This window comes from Podospora anserina, chromosome 2 (assembly GCF_000226545.1).
Source record: "Podospora anserina S mat+ genomic DNA chromosome 2, supercontig 2".
Classification (NCBI taxonomy): Eukaryota; Fungi; Ascomycota; class Sordariomycetes; order Sordariales; family Podosporaceae; genus Podospora; species Podospora anserina.
Genome location: NW_001914858.1, coordinates 1,575,216 through 1,595,253, shown reverse-complemented (window position 1 = coordinate 1,595,253; position 20,038 = coordinate 1,575,216). Strand labels below are relative to the sequence as shown.

At 52.0% G+C, this 20,038-nt stretch overlaps 5 protein-coding genes across 5 annotated transcripts; 2 read left to right on the top strand and 3 right to left on the bottom strand.

Moving 5' to 3' along the window:
* Positions 1-494: 494 nt before the first annotated feature.
* On the top strand, positions 495-2,979 carry PODANS_2_4210 (uncharacterized protein; the record flags this gene model as incomplete). The annotated part of the gene is made up of 6 exons (XM_001911137.1): positions 495-1,370; positions 1,432-1,957; positions 2,054-2,101; positions 2,167-2,486; positions 2,547-2,766; positions 2,825-2,979. 6 exons carry the CDS (start codon positions 495-497, stop codon positions 2,977-2,979), a joined length of 2,145 nt encoding a protein of 714 aa, XP_001911172.1.
* A 2,119-nt stretch (positions 2,980-5,098) lies between these two features.
* PODANS_2_4200 (uncharacterized protein) lies at positions 5,099-5,713 on the top strand (the record flags this gene model as incomplete). The annotated part of the gene is made up of 1 exon (XM_001911136.1): positions 5,099-5,713. The coding sequence occupies one exon, from the start codon at positions 5,099-5,101 to the stop codon at positions 5,711-5,713; it is 615 nt and encodes a 204-aa protein (XP_001911171.1).
* Positions 5,714-6,544: 831 nt separating this feature from the next.
* Positions 6,545-6,991, bottom strand: PODANS_2_4190 (uncharacterized protein; the record flags this gene model as incomplete). The annotated part of the gene is made up of 2 exons (XM_001911135.1): positions 6,545-6,835; positions 6,950-6,991. 2 exons carry the CDS (start codon positions 6,989-6,991, stop codon positions 6,545-6,547), a joined length of 333 nt encoding a protein of 110 aa, XP_001911170.1.
* Positions 6,992-10,160: 3,169 nt separating this feature from the next.
* On the bottom strand, positions 10,161-10,514 carry PODANS_2_4180 (uncharacterized protein; the record flags this gene model as incomplete). Its single annotated transcript, XM_001911134.1, has 1 exon — positions 10,161-10,514. The coding sequence occupies one exon, from the start codon at positions 10,512-10,514 to the stop codon at positions 10,161-10,163; it is 354 nt and encodes a 117-aa protein (XP_001911169.1).
* A 3,734-nt stretch (positions 10,515-14,248) lies between these two features.
* On the bottom strand, positions 14,249-14,668 carry PODANS_2_4170 (uncharacterized protein; the record flags this gene model as incomplete). The annotated part of the gene is made up of 1 exon (XM_001911133.1): positions 14,249-14,668. The coding sequence occupies one exon, from the start codon at positions 14,666-14,668 to the stop codon at positions 14,249-14,251; it is 420 nt and encodes a 139-aa protein (XP_001911168.1).
* Between the last annotated feature and the right edge of the window lie 5,370 nt (positions 14,669-20,038).

The window sequence follows — 20,038 nt, the reverse complement described above, 5'->3', positions numbered from 1 at the left end:
TCCACTTTTGCGTCCGACCGTAAATACTCCCTTTTCCTTTCACTTTATTCTTGATCTTTCTGTGCCGTCCTACTTGCAACTTGTCGAGAATAGTTCTGGATGCTTACTGAACCTTAGGGTGGGTTGTCGAAGCCGCCGCGCTGCCGCAGTCCGATAGATGCAGATACCCGCCAGCCAAAGAAACGCCGTCAGCTAGGTGCCATACTTGACGAGATCACACCGACTTTACCGGTCAATCCATTCAGCCTGATCCCGTCACAAGATAGTGATCTCTATGGTGGCTCCCTGTACCACCACCCCACGTTTGCCCCAAACCTGCATGGGTATGGGAACTGGTTGGACGGCGCAGCAGTTCCTACATGGTCTCCGTACGACTACAAGCAAGGTACGAACGAGATGGCGTTGCAATCCAAGGTCCGGTTGGACAGTGATGATTGACGTGTTCCATAGACCAACACGGAGCCTTCTTTAGTCTGATAGTGGACAATTCCACAATGGGTGACGGAGATGTCCCCCCATACGTCGGTGAGGTTCCTTTAGAGCTGCCCATGGGACTTGCCACCACCCAGCCTGTTTCTTCTACGCAATACGTGAATCCAACCGAAGATTGGGAATCGCGGCCTGGCCGCCCAGCACCTCAGCCGCTACATCAGCCGCCAGTCGATACCGGTAATGGCGGGCTTGGTCAGTCTCGCTATTGCTGGGAAAGTGTCGCATTGCCACTACCGCAGAAGGAAGATTGTTTCCCGGAGGCCTTCCATCGCACCTTTCAGTCCGGCTCTACACCCACGCATAGCCTGCCGCCGCCTTCCCTAAATGGGGCCCATTCGACCTCGAGGGACCCAACAAATGCCCAGGGGCAACATGCGTACTTATCGCAATTTCACGCCCAGGCAGCATATCCTGATGGGGTATTTGGTAGCAGTGTCGATATCACCCAAGAGCATCGTTTTCCATATTGTCTTCCGAGGGTCGACAGTGGTTCCTTGAGAGCTAGCCCTGGCAACTTGCTAGACACCGAAGCCTCATCGATTTGCAGTGCATATGTGCATGTCACAAAAGAGGGAAATGGCCACACCTGGGATGAGCTTCAGAAATCAGAGGTGCAGGATGTTGATGAACAGATCATTGTACCTATGGAAACGGCTCTTGTTGGCGGCTGGGTCGCCGTGGAGCAAGCACTGATGTTGGACGTCACTCAGCAAGGCGCAGCGGCCGCTGTCAATCAAGGGCTGGCGATCAAAGAAGAACCCGAACTGGAAGAACCGGAAGAACAGCGACGGAAACGGCAGAGAGAGAATTTGAGGAAACAGACCTCCGATACCAGGACCATGCGGGCCTGCATACGATGTCATAACCAGAGAGTGAGGGTAAGTAAACAAAATGCAATGACGAACAACAGCATGACAATCTAATCTCTGGTGTGTTTAGTGTCTTCCCAATGTGGATAACCCGAATGACCCTTTGGCACCTTGCGTCACCTGTCTCAAGGTGCGCAGGGAATCCAAAAAGACTATCCATAACCTCCCGTGTCTTCGTTACAAGCTGGCTTCGGTGGTGTTGCAGCGAGATGGGGGGCTGGGCTACACGAAGCGATTTGATCATACCCAGTTGATCAACATCAGGGCGAACGATTGGGCAGACAATCACATCAAGGTCATTGAAATGGCTCAAGGGCTCTGCGAAACGCCAATGACACTTAAAGTGCGGGCGTTCAGGGCAGTCGAGGGTGATCAGCTCGTCCGGAATTTTGTTGGCAGGGATGGCATCAGAATTCCGGCGTACGGTCTCGTGAATGTGAAGGAACACGGGCGAGCCTTTCAACACTACATCGCGGCCAATGCTATCAAGGGACTGGAAGATTCGGCCAAGGACTCTGATGATCTCGTCAAAGATATGTATTCCATGATCGCGGAGCATCTTCGGCAGTCATCGGTACGAGAACCCCCACGTTTCAGTTGACTTGAATTTGGACTGAAAGCTGATTACCCACCTCTTGTCTTGCAGCGGCACAAACAAAACCGAGAAGAAAATCGGGACAAGAAAAGCGTAGATCTGGCTGAGTTTCTACTAAAAGCTGTTCGCCTTTGGTTTGCGATTCGTATGTAATTCCTGATGATGTTCCAGCGCCAATTTGATGAATACCACTAACAGACTGTTGGCCAGGACACCAAACCGGCTCGGCATGGATTTGCGGTCAAGAGTCACTGGGGATGGAATCGAGGGAGCTGAAGACGAGGTACATTCCCCGAATGATCGTGGCACAGTTTGACAGCATTCGGTATCACACGGTATTCAAGAGCCAGGTGCCACAATTTCTGAGTATGTTCGAAAAGATTCTCAGCTCGGGTCCCGAACTCTGGAAGGATTCGAAGGATGCATGGTTTACGGCCTTTCTGGTTGTGTTCTTGTTTCTCCACAATGTGGCCTGCATTTGCAAAGATCGGTACCGTCATGCAAAGGAAAACTCGAAAGGGCGGCCTCTGGTACAGCCTAACCTTTGCTATTCTGCTTCAACGCGCATTTCTTGCTGACTTTTTCTCTAGGAGACACGTTACGGCCCAAGAGACCACCCGCTTACAACGTTCGTCGAAGACGTCCAGCATGGTGCCGGTGTGATGTTGGCGTACTGGACCTACTTCAAGCGTTGTGATCTGATGAATTTCGAGTGGGATGCCGAGAGCGTCTCAAAATCGGCCATCAAATATCTCGATACTCGCCAGCTTGCATTTTTGAAGGGGACGATCGACTGTCTCAAAGACAAAAGTAAGTCAGCCCATTTGCCCGGTAAACACACCAACGCCAGCCAACTGACAGTTGCCAGCGACTTCAATCCCGAGCACGCCACAAGAGGGCTGCTGGGAACATGAACTGTACTGGATATCTCTGATGTTTGTCTCAGAGCCGTCCATGACGAACTCATGGAAGCCCCCCGTTGTCTTTTCGACTGTGAATCCGAGTGTGGGCAACGAGCAATGATATCGAATGGGTTTCTTACAGAGGGATGACTACTGATTTACGAGTGATTTGATTTGGCTATGCCTGGCCGAGGGAAATATCTGGGAGGACTTTGGAGTGAGTAACATTTGTGTTTTTGATTGTTGGCATGACATGATGAGAATCTGCGTGCGAGACAAAAACCATGCAACGGCATGGGCGGGGAGAACAAAAGGGTCAAAATGATGTTTGGGTTTTGGCGTTCTGTCACAGTTAACCCAACGGCACGTCGCGCCACATGTGGGGCGCAGGTCGCCCCTAGCCAATCATTCAGGAAGTCAGGGAACAAGCCGATCAGGGCTAGGCAAAAGTGCTATGGCGCCAAGGCTCACGAGCAGTCTGCAGGATGCAAGATGCTAGGGATGATCAGAGGCATAGCACGACGAGCACAATGCAGATGCAATGTGCTAGGAGTGATCAGAGGTATAGCACGACGAGCACAATGCAGGATGCAATGTGCTAGGAGTGATCGGGCCCATAGCAGGGCGAGCACCTCACGGCCCCAAGGTCTATATATACGGAGGAACTGGCTGGTGTAGATAGACAGTTCCGCAGTATACAATTCAAGCTTGTATTCACGGTAGCTAGTGTTTACATTGAGACATCTTGTTGTGCACTGTTTAGCTGCACCGAACCAATTGTCAGAAGTTACCTTCAACCAGTATCCCTTTCAGAGGTTCTGTACAGGGGTTCGTCACACGTTCTCCGGTTTTGGGTCTGCAAGAGGAGACCCAGAGCTTTTACCTAATGTGTGTTAATTTATATTTTAAAAGCTATGCCTAGTGTATATGTTAAAAACGGGGCCCTGTAAGCCCTATTTTACAGTAGGTTACTGCTGTAATACTGCAAGGCGTTTAGTTCCGAAGGAACTGGTAGATACGGCGAAGATCGGCCTCAACATTCCTACCCGCCACCCTCAAAGATTCACGTAGTACAAAGTCAACTTCGAAGCCCTGCATCGGACGCTACGGTGGCCTAAAATGGCCTAAATTCTGGATTTAGGCTACTAAAGGCCCTATAAATGCCTTGTGGAAATAGCGGCCCTGTAGGCCCACAGCTACCCGCACCTACGGTAGGCCGGTGGCCGATTTCTCTCTGTTTTGTATAAGCGTGAGCACGTTTTTTGCAAAACGCAGCCAAATCTTCGACTTCTAGGTCCTGTAAAGCCCCTAGGAAATATATGGTAAAGGTCAAGCGCGAACTCCACTACGGAGTACTATAGTGGTATTTGTCACGGACCTGACATAAGTGGGGAGCGCGGGGCGCGACCCGTCCAACCACTAGGAACGGAAAAGTGGGGAAGTCAGATTATCACTAGCGCCAAGGGTGATAATCACGATTACCACCAGCCTTCGGTGAACGACGAGTGATAATCGACATTATCACTGGTGATAATAGTGATAAACAGGTCTATATATACGGAGGAACTGGCTGGTGTAGATAGACAGTTCCGCAGTATGCAATTCACAGTTGTATTCACGGCATCTTGTGTTTACATCGAGACATCTTGTTGTGCACTGTTTAGCTGCACCGAACCAATTGTCAGAAGTTACCTTCAACTAGTATCCCTTTCAGAGGTTCTGTACAGGGGTTCGTCACAAACACCTATTCTAACAAAATCCATTAATAATCCTTGAATATTTAATAATATAACTGAAAGCTTATATTCATAAGCTAAATTAAGCTAGTAATAATCTCAAATTAAATTTAAGCTCTAGGCGGCAAGTCAAATCAAGCTGAGGGCCAGCTTAACTTAACTTGGCTTATCAACTACCCTAGGTAAATCAGGATTCGACGTTGGCTCCCCGATAAGAGATAAGGAATTTCTGGGGAAAGCTGTCCGTCCACGCGCCGCCTGCCAACGCCACGGTTCACTTTGAAGGCCAAGTCACCCCAACTGGCACAAGTGTCCTCTCGACAGCTCTCACCAGTCCAAGCCAATCCACCACCTCAACCCACAACTAGAACCACGACCTCAACTTTCGCAGCTTATTTTTTCCTCTTCTGCTTGCCCACCAAACCTCCATCCTCGTCATCGTTAAACAAACTGCCGCTAATAACTCTCCTAAACCTCGAAAAAAACCCCACCAAAGCAGCCAAAATGTCTGACCAAGACCATTTCCACCTCCTCCCCCTAACCATCGACCCCAAATCCAAATCCATCTCCTCCCTCGGCCCCTCCTCGCGAGCCCTTGAGGCCGAGCTCGCCGCCCTCAACAATCTCCACAGAACCATCCTCACCCAAATCGAGCCCCCCCACATCGTCCCCCCTCCCCCCATGCCCGTCAACCCAAAGCGCTCAGCCAACGTCTCCAAGCTTCGCGAGTCGGGCAACAACGAATACCGCAAGGGGCGCCACGCCGAAGCAATCAAGTTCTACACCCTCGGTCTCCAAATGGCGCTTACACGGGCCCCGTGGGAGCCGTCGCAGCTGGTGCGGGAGGAGGTCCACGCGCTGTATAGCAACAGGGCGCAGGCGCATATGCAACTGGGGAACTGGCCAGAGGCGGCGGTGGATGCAGAGGCGAGCGTGGCTGCCAAGAGCCAGGGTAATGCGAAGGCTTGGTTTAGGAGGGGGAAGTGCCTGCTTGAAATGGGGAGGTTGCAAGAGGCCAGGGGGGCGGTAGCCAAGGCGTTGGAGTTTGAGGGGGAGGAGAAGGAGTTGGCTGAGTTGTTGAAGGAGATTGAGGGGAGGATTGCGAAGGAGGGGAACTAGAGGGTTTGACGGGAGAAGTGGTATGAGGGAATTGGTGATGCCATGGCAAGAGGATAGGGCATTGGAAGCTTATCTGGGATGCGATAGAGACAGCAGCATAGTGGTGCTGGCTGTCGGTCTGTTTTATTTTCTTGGCTGTCGTTACATCGTTTCACGGGAGTTCACCAAGGCGTTCAGGCGACAAGAACTCAGGGCAAGCAGAGAGCGCAGTGAATGAGACGGACATAATACCAGGCATCGCTTTTCTTTTCTTTTTTTTTGACAAGAGATATATAATTGTGAGGATTTGCAATTACGCCCGCCGATAAGTCCTGGTCCATTTCCCACTGATATAACCTCTCACTTTCCCAGACAAAAGCCGATGAACGGCTAGTATGATACCACGCCCACAATCCTGCAACAATCCTTCAAGATTCCACATCACCTCCCGTCTCGTCTCAATATCTATTGCTGCCCATACCATCCCATCGATCCTGAAGCAGCACCCCTTTCCTGACAGTACATCGACAATGCCAATGCCGCAAAACTGAAAACACGAACGAAAATAAATTAACAATGAAAAGTTTCCCAAGCTGGCCCCCGAACGCGCGCTGATGATGAAATGACTGCTCCTCTCTTCTGATGTTGACTCCAGTTGATGGCTCGACTACTGCCAGGATGGTGTAGTTTTCGAGGCGGTTCCTGCATCGAATTTGGCGAGGAAACACGGCGTGGACCGGGCATTGCAATAGCTGCTCCACATCGCACCCGCTGATGCGTGCCTCCATCGTCTTGGCCTTCTTCCCATTCTCCATCTCAACAAATGACTGTCGTCGTCGCGCATGTCTTCATTCAAGCCTTCTCCTTCTCGGTGACGACAACTGATGGTTTCCGCGGCCGCATGACGGCATCTTGGCTGCTCATCCTCCGGTCAAGCGCGCGCTCGAGCTTGGCGCTCAGGGCAAGCTTCTGGAGGTTGGTAGTCTTTTCTTCATTGAGGTACACGCGCTGGTCGGCGAGGCGAGGGTTCTTGAGGCGCTCAAGGCCGTCGACGATGGGCCTGATCTCGGCAGTCATGCTGTCGGTGCTGAGGGTGGTGGGGGCGTCGGAGGGTGTCATGCTGTAGGTGCTGTAGCGCTTCTCCTGTAATAAGGGGGGAAAGAATAGTGTTAGTGAATTGCGGGAAGGTTTGGGAGAGAAGGCGATGAGGATGCAACGTCAACGGACCGACGGGCATAAACAGGTTTACAGACGTACCGATGGAGCCATGATGGGACGACTGGCCGAGTCGAGGGACATGCTGGCGATAAGGCGAAAATAGAACCCCGGGGCAATTGTTTTTTTGCTGGAGCCCTTGTCGCAAGGTGAAACGCCGACAAAGACGAAAAAGGACAAAGAGCGGTGGTGGGAAATGCCGATCGGTATTTCAGTGGCGGCGTGTTGCAACAGTGACCAAGGCGGGCACTAAGGACGTGGAGGGAGTCGATGGTGCAAAGTCTGGTGTTTGGTTGGTGGTTTTGTCACTTGGGATGATGGAGGTGGAAAGTGGTTTGGTTAAGTGAGGCAGAGACAGAGAGGCACTAAAAGCAGAAACGGGCCAGGCCGGGCAGAGAATCAGGAAAGGGGAACTTGAAGGAAATGGTGAAACGGGAGGCACCTCTGAACTTCTACAGTGCCGGGTAACCATGTGGCTCGTAGGTGGGTGGCCCGCGCACTTGCAGCTTCGCTCCGCGCCCTCCAACCATCACCCTTGCCTTGTCGGGGTGGGCTGTGGGCCAGGGGCCGATCCTCACTTCCACCCACTCCTTCTTCCCATGCCATGAAAGAATCATCTCAACCACGGCATCCTCAGAACCACGTGCTGAAGCTCTTTGAGATGATCAAGACGGTGAAGAACGGACAAAGGAACCTGCCTGTCGGGTCCAGGTGGCCCGTTCTGGCTGCCGTCAAAGACACCACACGTGCAAAGCATGATCAGCGCCTCTGTTCAGAGCAGAGGTCCAGGCCTTTTGGGTGATGGGGCACCCATGCGACACCAATCACAAATGCCCGTCCCCACAAGTCCGTACTCAGCTTGACCAAACAATTGCTCAATGGTACGAATAGGTCCAAGATATCAGTATCGATATAAACCTGATATTTAAATACTCCGTATCATCTGTACAGGCCTGCAATTGTGCCGCAACAGTGCACTGCACAATACCTTATGGTGGTACACAGTAAGTAGGTATTGCTCAGGGTCAAGACTCCACACGGGGCCAGTGCCGGACGTTTTAATATCAGACAAGTTGCTCCGAAGGACCTGGCGGCTTTCGCCGCGTGGCACCATGGTTTACACAACCGTCGTTGGGCTCGGGTCAAAGCACCAGATGCCAATCTGACAGTTTGAATCGCATGCGTCCGCGTCCGAACAAAGGGCAGAGAGATAACGGCTCTCCGATTGCCTTGCCGTCATCGGCTGCAATCAACCGATGGTTGGCACGTGGCATTGGGTGCTACCCGTTGGTACGCCGTCACACAGACAAAGAGTCAACCTTCCGCCGAGACCGACGGCAACCTCACACCACAAAATAGCTCACCAGGGGTCAAAACTAGCCATCACTTTTCCATGGCACAAGAGGGAGGACAAGGCAGCTCAGTCACTAGGTGTCTGTCATGTCACCCTGTTCCACATGTCCCAAGACAAGCACACCACATCGAGACTGATGGTACTGACGAGAGACATTAGGCTGCTATACTATGGCACCCGACACTGGTGTTATAAGGAGTAGATATATGCAGACAATACAGAAAGGACATGGTTCGTCACATGACCACCTCCGCCAGCCATACTCAACATCGGTTCCATGGACCTGACGCAGTCGAACAAAGCAAATGCAAAGAATCTTCTTCAATCACCGACGGCAATGTGGTGTAACGGAATGGTTCCGGTTGTACAGATAGGTACAGATCAAGATGTGATAGGTGACGGGCAGGTAGGTGTCTTGGAACAAAGTGAGCTTGCCTAGGGCACCTGACGGTCCTGATCTGAATGCCCAGCTCTCATCACTGCTAGGTTGCGATCTGATCAAAAATGTAGACATACGATGTTGTCGGTGGCGCCATGTTTTGAGACAGCTTCATTCCCTATCATGAACATCGGACCCAATCCCGTTAAAGCTGGTTGGCTCAGGTAGGTATGCAGCTGGCCGAGCAAATCTAGACCCTTCCGTGGCCAGTCGTTAACCACACCCGCCACAAGCTCGTCCATAAAGTCGGCTTATTTCCCATGGCATCACAGTGAAATGACGGTACTCAACACCGATCTCTTCGGCGACGTCGATTCACAACCTCAGAGCAATGTGCCACAAGTCGCCCCATGCCCATGCAGGGATGCCTGACCCGAGACAGGGTTGGTTCGATCTTGGTAGCTAGATTGTGGGTGTTCACCGTTCTATTTCCAGTTGCACACGAAGCACAACATGCCGAAAACCGTCGGCTGTATAGTACGCATTATATACCACCCATCTTGGAATGCCTTCTCAGCTGCCCGCCCACCTAAGCTCATCCAGACGGGACCCAGACCCTCCAGAGGTCCTTCCCTCGGTCTTTTATTACCCACCACTCGCTCCTGCCCATATATCAACAGATGGCAGACCGCTCCTTCTTCAAATCTTACCTACACCTGACCGGCCATCTTTTACTGGCATGAGCCAGCCAACTGTTTTCAGAGTCACCAACAGTAATCACGAGCCATTGGAACAAACACATGAGTCACCAAGAATCAAGTCATCTCTTCGTTCATTATATCTCCACCTCAGCCTTTTATCGATGATTCGACCTCCGTCAGGCTTTGCCGGCCGCCCCAACGCACAAAGGAACCGGCCCCCGATTAATTCAAAACTCCAAAACAGCAAGCCAAGAACGAACACACTAATCCCGCCTCGTTTCTGTGCAGGTCACCGCCAAACTCCATGCTCCATCATGTAAGCCCTTGATCTTTTTCTGCTTCCTGTCCCTATCCTGTTTCCCATGCCTAGCTATGTGCCATGAAAATGCTCTAAAAAACACCGCCGTGCTTGGGCCCGTTGGGAGCCCAAGTTGCTATGGTACAAATATACATGTTCTTATAAACACATGGTACAGGAATTCAACACTCGCCTTTCGCCTTTTGCCTTCCGCTTTTCGCCATGGATCTTCGCCTATTTCTTCTTGTGCCCCGAGGACGACTTTCCCTCTTTCCGGGACAATCCCCTCGACTCTTTGCTGCTGTAGTCCAGCGTGATGTTGTACGAGGCCATGGGATCAGCTGCCGAAGAAGACCCGGCTTCTCCTTGTGTTCGGTGGCGGTGTTTTCGAGAATCTTTACTTCTCTTCCCGTCTTTGCGGCTGGGCTCGCCGTAGTTGCTCGAGGCTGGGTGCGTGTCAGGAACCACACCTGGGGCTTGGCCATGGAACAGTGGAATCCGGGGGGGTTATCAGGAGGGGGTCAGGACGTACAGTCTTTGGCACAATTCCGACAACACCCGTGGTCACAGGTCTCGATCCATTCCCATTCGTTGGTGATCGTGTTCTTCTCCCATTTGGGATTGGGCGACATGTTCTTGCACCACCCGCTCGTGTTACGCCCTCCGCAGTTGCAGCACGTCCACCCTGTGCCCCCACTGCGGTAATCGCAATTGATCAGCACACAGGCGGCATTGGATGGCTGGGGAGCAGCAAAGGTGACATTGGAGCACGCTGTCTCGTACCCCGTCTCAAGGTCGATCAGGGCTGACGGGCAGTAATGCCAAGTCATGGATTGGTGGCCACAGCCGTGGATATGCGGATGTCCGTGGCACATGGTGGATATTGGGCGTGGGAGCACGAGAGGTGCTTTGAGATTCCAAATCAAGAGAGGGCTTGAGAGGGAGTTGAGTGTGAAAGGTGTGTCTTCGACTGAGCCGCTCTGTCCCGTGCCCACGAGATGTTGTGTCTAGGCTGACAGGTGGTCACTCAGGATACAAATCTCGGTTTGTGTACGCCTACACTCATGAGGAAGAGATGTCGGTATCCGTCATCTTATACCTTTCCCTTTCCCGAAGACCTTCGGCACCCCCCAGATTGTCATGGACACCATCTCGAAACTGTTTAGTTCTTCAGGATACTCGACAAGGCCCATCTATTGGCCGCCTTCCTTGTGACTTCCAGTCATACAAATGATTCTGCACTGCGAGACCGCCACCACGATCTGGCTTTGAAAGTCCTGACGCCTCATGAGGGTGTCGCGATCGTGAGCATGACACCCTCCTTGTTCTGGAAAAAAGAAAAGAAGACTGTGTGGTGGCCAGCTGTCTCCTCGAATTACCTTCAGAACTCCCATTCCCGATACGAATTCACCCACAGGGAGCCTGACAATCATCCGTGATCTGTCCAGCCTGTAGCGTTCTATTTCGTCTCGGGCCTGTCTTCGGAGATGTGAGGTTGCGGCGCTTCGCCTTGCTTTCTTCGTACAGGGCTACCAACCAATCAGAACAACAACCAACGTCTACCGTTGCACAGTGTTTGCTGAAACCCCTGCCCCCGGCTGCCCGATCTGACCCAACGACCAGGCTCCCGGTAATCGATTGTACGTTGCCAGGCACTTTGCCATTGCATTCCGAATATGGGGTCAAAGGTTCGATCTCTTCGAGATTTCAACGCAGTTCTTCATTTTTCGCACAACCTTGGTCATCGAGAATTCATAGGGGTCCAGCTGGGTTATCGATCACACTCTGCCTGTTACTGCCCTCCCCCCCCGGCCAATTTCTGGATGCCCTGGATAGTGCAAGCTGCACATTACACGCATAGCGCATGGTTGCAGCTAGGCGTGAACATCACACGTCCTGTTTCCGATCTTTATCGAAATTTAACTCATCGGTCAGCCTGTTAGATTGTGTCATTGGCAGCCTGGCATTATCTGCAGCGTCATCACAGTTACATTGTGGGTGGGAAGCGTCGTGGGAGGCATCTCCCAACCAGCCATGTCTTGCAGCGGAGAGATTTCATGATTCCGCGCATGCAGCGTAGACGCTTACCAAAGTCCCTAGATCTTCGAGAAGTGCTTATGGCGGGCAAGTGATGAGACGAGACTATCGTCCATGTGCATCATGCCTGATCCGAGGCCGCGCGCCACGTTGATCTGATCTGTGCCAGAGAGGGCAATATCTTCCGGTTGCAAGTTTTCACGAAGCCATCAGCTGCAAGGTGTTCGATCGGAATCCGGATGTCTGTCACGCTTGAACCACGATTGCGTCAAGTCAAGGTTGAGTCGTTGACATGTTCAACACATAGGCTTTTCAACGGCTGAAAGGATCTGGCAGGAAAGCAACGTTACAAACAGTTGGGTTTGTTTCAAATATCCCCTAGACCCTTCCCTGGCCAGGTCGGAAGACGCCCTCTCGATACCCGTCTCCTCGGAAAAAACGGGCTGAACTGGAATACATGACGCGAGAGACATGGGTCACCTGCTATTTCATGAGAAGCCGGCTGGGAAGCAAGGAGGGAATCTGCTGTCGTTACCATGCACACATCGTACCATTTTATCCCGATCCAACGAATCCATAGACATGAGGAAAGCCTCGCCGGTTTCCTGATGCAGATTCCCTGCTCAGTCCTACACACTGTCTCTTATGCTAGTCGGTTCACACTCGTTACAACACAAGTGTTCACATCGCAACATATTCCCCTCGACAAGCATCACGCACCCACAACGTCCAGTTCTATTCTCGCCTTTCCCGCACCAACAACAGGTCCAACACCGACCTTTCATTCCGAATGGGCAATCAGACAGTGGGCAGTTGGGGGATGGCAGGGATGACGTGAAGAAGTCGGGGTTTTCTGCGAAAGACGGCGGCATCGGGTATGGCAAGGACTGGATTGTCAAGTTGGCGCAGGGTTGCTTGTACGACATGGCTTTCGGCGACCCCGAGCCTTGGTTCTTCCTATCGGACCTCGAGGGCTCAGAAACTGGCTTTGTCTTGTGTTTCGGCTTTGCGGATGACGAGGAAGATCGGGCCGCAGAGCTGCCCTGGACTTCACCCTCATCGGCACTATTTTCGAGGATTGCATTGGCACAGTAGACTATCTGCGTCTTGACGTGCTCACACGGCAAGGCATAGGCTACCTGATGACACATTTCGCAGCCGCGGATCCCTACGTCGTCGAGTCTGGAGTCGTGTCTGCTGGGGAGGGGAGGGGGCTTGTGGATCGCTCCTTTTTGAATTCGGCTTGAGACCTGGATCGTTAGTGCCATATTCGAGGCCACAGAATGCATCCCAGGCACCGAAAGAGTGCTTCAGGGGTGTCAACTTCTCTTACCAGGGCTGCTGCTTGCTTATCAGAGGACGCTCACGCCATACTCCTCGTTATTTCAACCACCAAGCGGTGGACGCTCTCCATCTTCTTTATAGCGTTCTTCGAAACGAAACTAGTCATTGTATCGTTTCTTCCAAAGTTACTGAATCTGGTTTTCATTCCGAACGACTTCTCTGGTAGCCTCCCGTTTGTCTATGCGTTGTGTTGATGCCTCTGGACCGGGTGTAGGACTCCATGGCAAAGAAGTCACCCAGGACGGCCGGCCCTTTTGGCATACTAATCAGTCACTATTATCATTCAATATTTAAGCAAGATGTCAATACCTGTGGTCATTAGGGTGGGGGTGGCCTTCCAAACGGGCCACCCACCCTCGATGCCAGCAGCATGGCTGCAGAAACCGGAAGCTCGTTTGGATACCGCATGGAACTAGAGGATTGAACTGACCAGTTGGGTCAACAGATCTGACCAAGCAATTTTCCTGGTTTCAATCTATCTCTTCTCCATCGAATCAAGCAGCTTCACCTGTCGGTTCGGGCAACCAACGCGAGCGAGAATACCAGCAGGATCTGTGAAACACCAAAAGCCTCATCGCTTGATCGCAGTCACTAACTTGGGCCTTCCTCAAGGGGAAATCCGGCCCGCTATTGTTACACGAAGAAAGATAAAGATACACAAATCTTGCCGAAGGGGTGTTGAGAAGTTCCCTACAGCACTGGCCGGTTGAAGTCTCAAGGGTGGGTGGGTTTAGGGCACCTTCGCCTATCAACACGCGACAACACCGAGATGGTTACAGATGCCAAGTTGCCGTTAGTCCACACTGGCCGGCCAGCTCATACGAGATCCATCAAGAGAAAAGAAAAATAATCATGTCAAAACCTAGCGCCCAAATCTCATGATCGGTCATTCACATTGGCCCCTCGTTCGGGGCCCTCCACGCGTCACGCGTGCCCCAACATTTCCATCGGCCGCCATTTGTCGCTCCCAAGCGGTCTTCAGAAACAAGAACGGGTAGGGGACGGAAAGAAGAAACAGGTGTCGGCGGTGACACCGTCAAGTCGGGCCGGGTGAGGTCTCTTTGGGTTTATCGCAGAGGTTCATCCGGAGTTGTGAAGGTTGACCTGAGCTTCCCCTCTGCTCTCCTTCCAGTCTTCCAAAATCCTTCGGCTACCCAAATCTTTTCATCTTTTCATATCGTCATGACAACGTTCTAATTTGCCCCTGTCCTTCAGTTTTATCACCGACCTACTTGGCACCCTTGCGTTTGGAGCTGGAACTCGACGACGATGATGACTTGTTATCGGCCTTGCACCCACTACAGCAAACGTGGTAGCAAAAGGTATCTGGGCTGCTGCGCATGCGGTGGCGACACCAGCGATACTCATTGCCGCGGCCGTTGCACTGGCAGCATACCCAACGGCCGTTGAGTTGCTCGAGACGGCAGCCGCCCGAGGTGCAGTCGGCCGAAACGAGACATCCACCGGAGGCGCAGGGATCGTTGTAGTCGACGCTCTGGGTGTTGTCAAAATGCGGGCTGTCGCACGGCTGCTGAGCACCTGCACTGTCGATGGTGGAGTTGGGGCAGAAGCTGTAGTGTACCACCATGTCGATGTTGCGGGTGCAGGGTGGCATGTGGTGGTGATGGAGATAGAAGTAAGTACACATCTTGTTTGTGGTTTGCTGGTTTTTCACGTTTGGTGATGCCGAAACACGGATTGCGCCTGTTTTTACTGCGCCTGTCCTGAGCTGACTTGGTATCTCGTATCCGAACTTCCTTTGAAGTCAATGGAGCCGAGAGTGGTTTAACTGGACAGAGATCTCGGGTGTGCGTTTTCAAACCCGTTTCAGAATGTTGAGACTTGTTGCTGGGAAAGGGAATATCAGGCAATTGTCTCGGAAAGCAGCGTTCGCCAGAGGGAGCTTTCAGTCAGCCAAGTTGGCTTTGTGGGATTGAGAGACAAGTCGGAGACTGTTGGCGAGATTGTGTGGAGATTCGAACTGATACTGTGTTTGCTGTGCAGCGGATACGGAGGCGGTTTTGATATGGCGTTTTCGCTGAAGTTGTGATCTTCGTTGCTAAATTGGCACCCAAGTGGTTGATGGTTGCACAATTGTCTCAAGGCTTGAGTGAAGCCGGTGGCCCAGCCAGTCAATATCCACGTTGTCACAGGGGGTTTTGTTGAACTCGAAGTAAAAGAGCCTAAGCTGTAGACAAGGTCTCAGTCAATATGGTTTCTTGTTGTCCGCCACCGACTTGGAGAAAGCTCGGCCGCTAGATCTCTATTGACAGAGTATCTTACCAAAGCCTTCAAAGAGAAGAGAGGTTCAGAAGGCAACAGTTCAGTCTAGCCCTGAGTTGGTTGGTAATGAGCGGAGTCGAACTGGTTCTAGCCCCAAGTGGGAATTTTAGGTGGGCCGCCGTTGATCTCGTGGTGGATGTGTTGATGATGTTTGTTTGAAGGATCGATGCGGATGGAGGCGAGTGAGGATACAAAGGCGACTTGGGAAGCTGGTGATGCTGATGCAGATCACATCGGCCTCGACAGGGAGGACGACCTGCGTCTTATATAGGACTCTCGATGGAGGCATCGATAGGTGAGGATGACGTTGACTGCTCATGAGTTTGCCGTCTTGATGCCCTACCCCGTGAGGCTGAGTACCTCTCGCGCCATTGGAGTTGACAAGTGGAACAGTATTCCCAGAAAGTGACCAACAGGTCAAGACGGTGTACATGCCCCAAACAGAACGAGGAAGTATGGCCGCCATGAGGGGCCCAATCTGTCGCGTCAGCAGTCTGGGTCCCAATTATTGGCAGCCATCTACGGCATTGTTCAACCCCAAGTCATCAACTACCACGAGCAGCACGCTTCTTACAGCCGGTGAACGCACGTGGCGCCTATGCCACCCGTGCGCAAAGACGAGTCCCGGCTTCATGGAGGATTGTGGTAGACGGAGTTGTACAGAAAACGTGGCCAGTGCTGGAAGCGGGCTCGAGACAAGCGTGACACAAAGCTGAGACAGACAAGCGCTGGTCCACGGGGTGAAGTATTGTCAGGAACGTCGATTTACAGATTTGCGAACAAAAGCTTGTCATCGGCAGAGGGAGATCTCTTGAGACAAGGGTTGCTCCAATCAGGGCGCCGGGTTGAGTTGCAGTTGGTCTCGGCGCGGACCCGATAGCTCCAAGAAGCAGCTGGTATAGCTCCGCAGCTCCGGCACACAGCTCCGAACGGTCGGGACCTTGCGCCGCCTCGGGTATTTTTGAACGACAATCCCAGGCCCGATACTCGCACGAAGCTACCCACAGCTGAAGAGGACTTCGCCGAGCATCCGATTATTTGGTTTCTATCGTCTTGTTTTGCTCACACGCACAAGGCTCAGGAGAACTAGGGTTGACACATGCTCCAAGACAGCTCCGCCTCCGCATGCCAAAAATCTCGATATGCCTACCAACCCAAACCCCCGACTGAGACCTGCAAGATATCCGACATGCGACACGCGACACAGGGACGGCAGCAAAAAAGGCTCAGGTGCAGACCTGTTTGAAGCAGAGCCTGCTGTGCACCGCCACTATTTACCAAAGTACGATGGACGGGCAAAAGGCGGAGAAGATGTCTCGTCGCGACCATTTGGACAGGGACAGGGACATGGTCCAAACCATGCGCTCCTGAGGCTGTGAGGCGTCAATGTCTCGAGCCTCTTTGCGGGAAAAAAGTATCATGTTGATGAACGTCATCGATTGCTCCTTCGCAGGCTGGGGTTGGTGCTGACGATGAGGGGAGGCATAAAGCTTCAAGTCAACACAGCCACCTCCGGTTGCCAGTGCCAGTGCTTCGAAAATGCAGAAGCAGTGCTTCTGTGGGGTTCACACTTTGCCGGTTTGGGACTAGAGCCCGCGTCAAGATCCATGATCAGCACTAAAGGGGGATCGGCTGCTGGGCACCCCTGGCCCTATCGAGATCGACACTGCATACAACATATGTTGTGGGTGACTGATTGATAACGACAAAGTAGTACTCCGTAAGTGTAGCGAATCCCAACCCAGCCACCTCCTCCTCCGAAGGCAAAAACCCGACTGGATATCACAATCCCTGTGAGACAGTGGGCTTCCAGGTGGGATATTTACCATGGATTTTTTGATGTGCCGGGGAAGGCGGCAGATGGCGTGCGCCAGTTGAATTCCGTATGGAGAAGAGGGGTTGCCAAAAGTCCCGTGGCACAACATGGCTCAGCTTTGTGCCATCACTTCACACAGACATGTGGACGCGACCCGTGGTGGGGTGTTGAGGTGGAGGAACTATCAACCACGCTACTCCCTTGACTCCCACCTGGTGTTGCGGCGGCGGACATGAAAGCTTAAGCGGATCTTATCAGGATAGGAAGGAGGCTTTTTGAAAATCAGACCATGGTCTAGGTATGCCACTGCTTGGCGAGATTCCGTCTGTGAGAGACGGGGGTTGGATTCATGATGTTGATGTCATTGATGGCTTAGCTGGTTGGAGAGTGAAGGGGAAGAGCAGGACGGGAAGATCAAACAAAGCTTGACCTGGGCCAGGGAGATGCTGGCCAGTTGGTTGCCTCCCTTTTTCAGTGTCAGGCCAGGGCCCTTTGTTTTTCAGATGATTCTTTTCTTTTCTTTCCTTTCCTTTTCTCTTTCATCTTATTATCGTATCTCTTGGACATGTTTTGTCGTCGACATCAAACTGTTCTTCCTCCCTCATGACATGTTCCATGATCTCTCTCTCTTGCCTAGACAATTGTAAATGTAAGTGGCAACAGCCTCCACCGTTGAGAAAAGGGAAAAAGGGCTAAATTCGTGACCAGTATCCATGCTAGTAAACAACCAACGCTCGTATCCATCCACGTGAGCAAGGCAAAACGTCCTATCCCCACCAGTTGGTGGCTTCGACCGCGGCTACGTATTATGACCATGGCGTCAATGACCCAAACATCCATTCACCCCATAGTAGAATGGAAATGGCGTGGGACAACCCCGACTTTTCGTTCCCTAGCGCCCATGAGGGTGGATACTGGGTGCCTCATCCGGGGCCGCTCTTTCCCTCATTGTTGGGGCAGCAGAAGGATGGTTCCTGCAATGAATTGGGTTTCACTTGCGTGCCAAAGCAGAGATTGTCTTTCCAACTGCGAACTCAATTTCTTCTTTGCAATCACATTTCTCAAAGGTATCTCTATCTTCTCTTGCACCAAGAATAGTAGATATTTCAACATATACAGTGCTATTTTTGTCTTGGGCCGAAGCAGCAATCTTACCCAGTTTCTTCTAAGCAGGATACACAAGCCAAAGACAGTGTCTTATCTTCCCTCGTTCTTTATTCAAACACATCTTTTTTCTTCTTTTTCCCATCTGCCAACCCTTCCAACCCCCCACGAAGAACGGCTTTTTCACGACCACCCCCACACCGACACAATCATAACAACAGATGCAAATACTCTCCCACACCTCACGGAGCCTAGGTATCCGCCCAGAAACCCCCCAAGATGTGCCACAAAGTCTACTACCGCCACAAAAAATGCGGCCACCACGGAAAGCTGAAAGTTTTCTGTCCTCTCGCCCCCCGCGACCCGACCACCAAAAAACCTCTGGGCAAATTCTGCCGCAAGTCAAAGGAGGGGGAAAAGGTGTACAAGAAACGCGGGAAGATACAGAATGTGGACTGGAAGTGTCCGAAGGAGGAATGTAGGGATTATGAGAGGTTGGGGAGGTACTGGAAGTGTTGTTCTTGTAAGAAGGGCCCGAATTGGGATACTTTTTGTAGGCAGGTTGTGCTGAGGCAGAGGTTTGAGTCAGTTAGGAGGAGGGGTGCGAGTTTGGGTCCGAGTTTGGGTCCGAGGGGGACGGAGGAAAGGGGCAAGGAAGAAAAGAGGGGCAGTAGAAGGTCGGTGTCAATGTATTGGAGGACTTGTGCGCATCTGCCTTGTTCGAAGTGTACTTGGTTTGGGCGGAGTAAGTTTGACTTGGGTGGGGGTGTTTGCTGATCGATGGGAGAGGCTAACAAATAGGTAGCAATTCCGGTTTATGATCAAGGGGCTGGGTGTTGGAGGAAGAATGGCTCTGGCGAGGGGCTTAAAGACGTTGATGTCGGTTCGAGCCAGACTCTGCCGGAGGAGTACCCCGAGGATTTGATGACCGATACTGAGTTTGATCTGGACTTGTATGACAGCGAGGACGGTTGGGAGGACAAAGACGGCAGCTCCAGCGAGGACGAGATGGACGTTGACGCCGAGGCTACACAAACAACCAGAGGAAACGACAGACGCCGAGCTCCGGGCCAGCGTCATCAGGGCGCAGAGGGGCATCAACGGTAGAAGCCTTGTAGGGTACGAACCAGAAGAGGATGCAGACATGGAACCGGAGTCAGAAGAGAAAACATATGTGGACTCTCAGGCGACAGTTTCCGACCCCGAGATGGAGTTTGACTCTTGTGAGGAACAAGAGGACGATGCTGTTGACAAGGAGGGCGAGAAGCAGACAGGAGCATCGAGTAGGGCCAAGTCTCCGAAGTCACGTACAGTCGAAGACCAACTGGAAACGGGATAGAGGCCCGGTGCGGAGCTTGGGTACGGACTCCTTCCATGACGAAAACACTAATATGTACGGGGTTACATGGGGCATTTATTTATTTATTTTCTTTTTGCTGCTAAAGAGTTCTGGTAACATTGGGAAGTGCGGGTATGGTACCCATCAGCATCAGCGCCAGGTTGCATTTGCAAATATGTCGGGTTATTCAGGGAAAATACAATTTGGACGGAAGAACTAGGTAAGAGTTGCTGGGAACGAGTGTAGTCGGGTGTCACCGCCGCTAACATGAGTCGGTAGCACAGCATGATTGGACGGAACACCGACGGGCATGAGCCGACATCATTATTGTTGCTCCAGTCCCAGCGTCTGAATACTATAAAATTGTCAAGTATAGCGGCTACTTAATTAGCATACCACCCACCCCAAATACATAGCGCAGTATGGACACCGATCTGGTTAACCAGCTAGTTCATCTATTGCCAAAATTTGACTTT